General features: G+C 31.7%; 1 protein-coding gene across 1 annotated transcript in view; it reads right to left on the bottom strand.

The window, feature by feature from the left end:
* The window catches only part of LOC117104979 (RNA-binding protein 28-like), a gene marked incomplete in the record, with an annotated part of 18,704 nt that overhangs the window by 13,919 nt on the left and 1,573 nt on the right, over positions 1–3,212 (bottom strand). The window contains 4 exon segments of the mRNA XM_033245958.1: positions 180–411; positions 1,265–1,382; positions 2,274–2,440; positions 2,724–2,772. Coding sequence (XP_033101849.1) covers positions 180–411; positions 1,265–1,382; positions 2,274–2,440; positions 2,724–2,772 — 566 coding nt within the window.

Here is a 3,212-nt window from a genome sequence, read left to right on the forward strand (position 1 = left end):
ATTTAATATTGAGAATTGTGTACATAAATAACAATTACGAAAACTAATGTGATGATCATAATTATAGTAAAACAGTGATGACATATCATTACATTATGAAAATTCACAGCTCAAAGAATGGATGGAAATATTGTTGATAAATAAAAAATAAAGAATCAAAGCCTAGGTTATTGCTGTACCTTAAATGCTAGATTACGGATGATCAGACGGCCTTTTTTTAGCGAGGTTTGCGAGACTGTTGGTTTGTAGAAAGCTAGCAGAATAACAACCAAATTGCCACCATTGGATTTAACTTTTTTCAACAAAGGTTGAGCTGTTTTGGCATCGGATGGCGATTGATAACGAATGTATGCTAAGTTTTCTTCTTCCTCAGTCACTGGGAATTTAACTTCCTCTACATTTGCAGTCTGACTGTATGTAATACAAGAACATATAGCAAATCATTGAATACTAAATGATTTTGACAATTATATCGTAATATTTATTAAAGAAACTATATTTGTGTTAAAATCTGAAAGCAATAAAAATGAAATTGAATGCTCACTCAATGGATCAAATATATTTTCAACTTTGAATTAGAACACAGATTAAAATAATTCATCATTTTTTTTTTGGTGCTTTACTTTTTGTGTAAATGAGTGTGAACAGCATGGGATAGAGTTCAACACATGTTATCTGTCATTGCTGCTGGATAGATCTGATTAGAACCAAATTGTAAGCTGGCCACTATTAATCCTCTGGGGCATTTATTCAAATAAATAAGGTAATTTAAAAACAAATTAATAGATTGATTGGATACGTCTCCATCATGGCTGACAGTTCGTGACTTCTGTAATGACCCACCACTTATGTCGGTTCGCAGCTATTTCATACACCTTTGGTAGAGGTTGTCCAGCTAGAGATGTGATCCTGTTGATCCATCTGGACCTAGGACGTCCACGTCTTCTTGATCCCTCAATCTTGCCCTGCATGAGAACCTTTTCAAGGCAGTTATCTTGTCGTCTGGCTATGTGCCCAAAGTAGCGGAGAGCTTGACAGTTGAGTGTATTGATTAATCTTTTTTAGGATCAATTTCTTTTAAAACACTGGCATTTGTTCGTTTTACAAAAAATAAATATGTATAAATAAATAATGTACACGAAAATGTACACAAAATATGTATAATTTGAAGCAAAACACTTTCATCATTTATTCTTGTTTCCACTCCATGTGTATGAAAATTTCAAGAAGGTTGGTAAGCTAACTGAAAAAATGTGAAACTAACCTTGCTATCTCTACAACATCTTCTTTTGTGGCTTTTTTCGGAAGATTTTTTATGACTAATGTCCGTCGAGTTGTAATGGAAGTAATATCCTTCGGCTCTCTTTCTTTTATATCTTTATCTGCAATATCAATAAAAAAATGGTGATATTTTGTTTGTAAGCAAGTTGTGTAGCACAGTCATATTATGAGGCTCTGAGCTTTCAATCAAAGTTTGTGGGTTCGAGACCAATGCTTGAAACACTACTTGTGAACTTGGGATAGACACTTTATCTATGTTTGCTTCTCTCTTCACTCAGGAGTATAAATGGGTACGAGGTATGAGGCGAATGATGTGGAATAATTCTTAATTCACAAAGTATTGGAATAAGTTTGTTTTACATTAGAATTATCCTATTTATACAATTTTATGTTTAAATATCTTAATTCTTTAATTATACAGTATTTAATTAATTTTATATATATATTTTTGGATTTAATTTCTTTAAAGTTAAAATGATTTCTGATCAATGATTACATATTTTGTTATATCTATTTTGGTATTCCACTTACTTAGATATTTGCTTTCAGTATTTTGTTAATTTTGTTCTATTTTATTATAATTGACCTATTTTATTTATAATATTGTATTTATGTTAAACTGGATGAGTGAGGTTCACAGACTTCGTGTTATTGTGATTTAGTTTGCTTTTGTGTTCTTGCCAACTTATTCAGTTTATTGTACTTGTATTCTGTATGTATTCCACCACCATTGTATACCATTGGTTTTTTTTTTGGCGAATAAAGAATAAGATAAAAATCAGTAGTGCTGAATTATAACACACATGGCTAAGGGAGGGGAGGATTTTGCACATTGTGCATCACTGATTCTGTATTGTATTATTATTCCTGAATAAAAGCAAAACGTAGAATAAAATGGTGTTGTCAATTTTTGGAGGGACATTCATACTATTTGTGTGGAATAAGTCCTACATAAAATGTTTTGAATTAAAATCATATTAATTAATTCTTACGTATATTTTCATTCTCTTCTTCATCTTCACTTTCTCCTTCTTCTGTTACCTTCTTGCCTTTCTTTAGTTCATTTACTTTTTTCACACTTTTTCTGTCAGCAAATTTAACCACCAACTTTCTCCCATTGAGGGACTTGTTTGCATGGATAGCCTTCACAGCGTCTTCCCTGAAATTATTTTCAAAATTCATCAAATATGCCCAATTATAAAAGTGGTTGACTTTGGGGCAATTAACTAACAACAAGGAGGTATACATTTAATACCTCCTTGCTAACAACTTATAAACTTATAATGACCTCTAGCAACATGAAATTATAATTTAAAGCTACAAGAGAAGGCTAAGTGTTCATAGAGATCCAGTAACGATATAACAAGAGTAGTGTAATAAAGTGTTCAAGTACTGTGAAATAAAAATTATATTAAACTTAAGAATAAGAATATTACTCATACCTTGACGCAAATGTGACATATCCAAACCCTCTGCATTTGTCCTTTACACCTGAGAAAAATGAAATTTAACAAGAATGAAAGAATAATTAATGATAATTCCAAGGAGCAGACTGTATAGTAAAGATTGCTCGGGGAATATATCCTTTGCGCAAATATTTTGCCTAGAAATTCTTCCGCACATATCAAAAATAAGAGCCGATTTCCGCGCAGATTTTGCCAAAAATTATGCTCTGATTTAGTCTTAATATATAATCAATGCATTTAGCAGTAATAACGATTCTTGGCACTTGTTTTCTAGTCTCTGCACAAATTTAAGCTGGTTTTTGAGGTATTATCTACTGTACGCAATAAAAAAAAAAGGGGTGAAACCATTGGTAAAGTGCTCTGACCAAATATATAAGCAAAAAAAAAACAGCAAAAGGTTTGAGCAATTGACTTGATAAATCATTTCCTCCTAAAAAATGCATAGAGGTTGGAATGGTAGAGTGT

Source organism: Anneissia japonica, unplaced genomic scaffold (assembly GCF_011630105.1).
Source record: "Anneissia japonica isolate Jap-2015-1 unplaced genomic scaffold, ASM1163010v1 scaffold287834_len5846547_cov211, whole genome shotgun sequence".
Lineage (NCBI taxonomy): Eukaryota > Metazoa > Echinodermata > Crinoidea > Comatulida > Comatulidae > Anneissia > Anneissia japonica.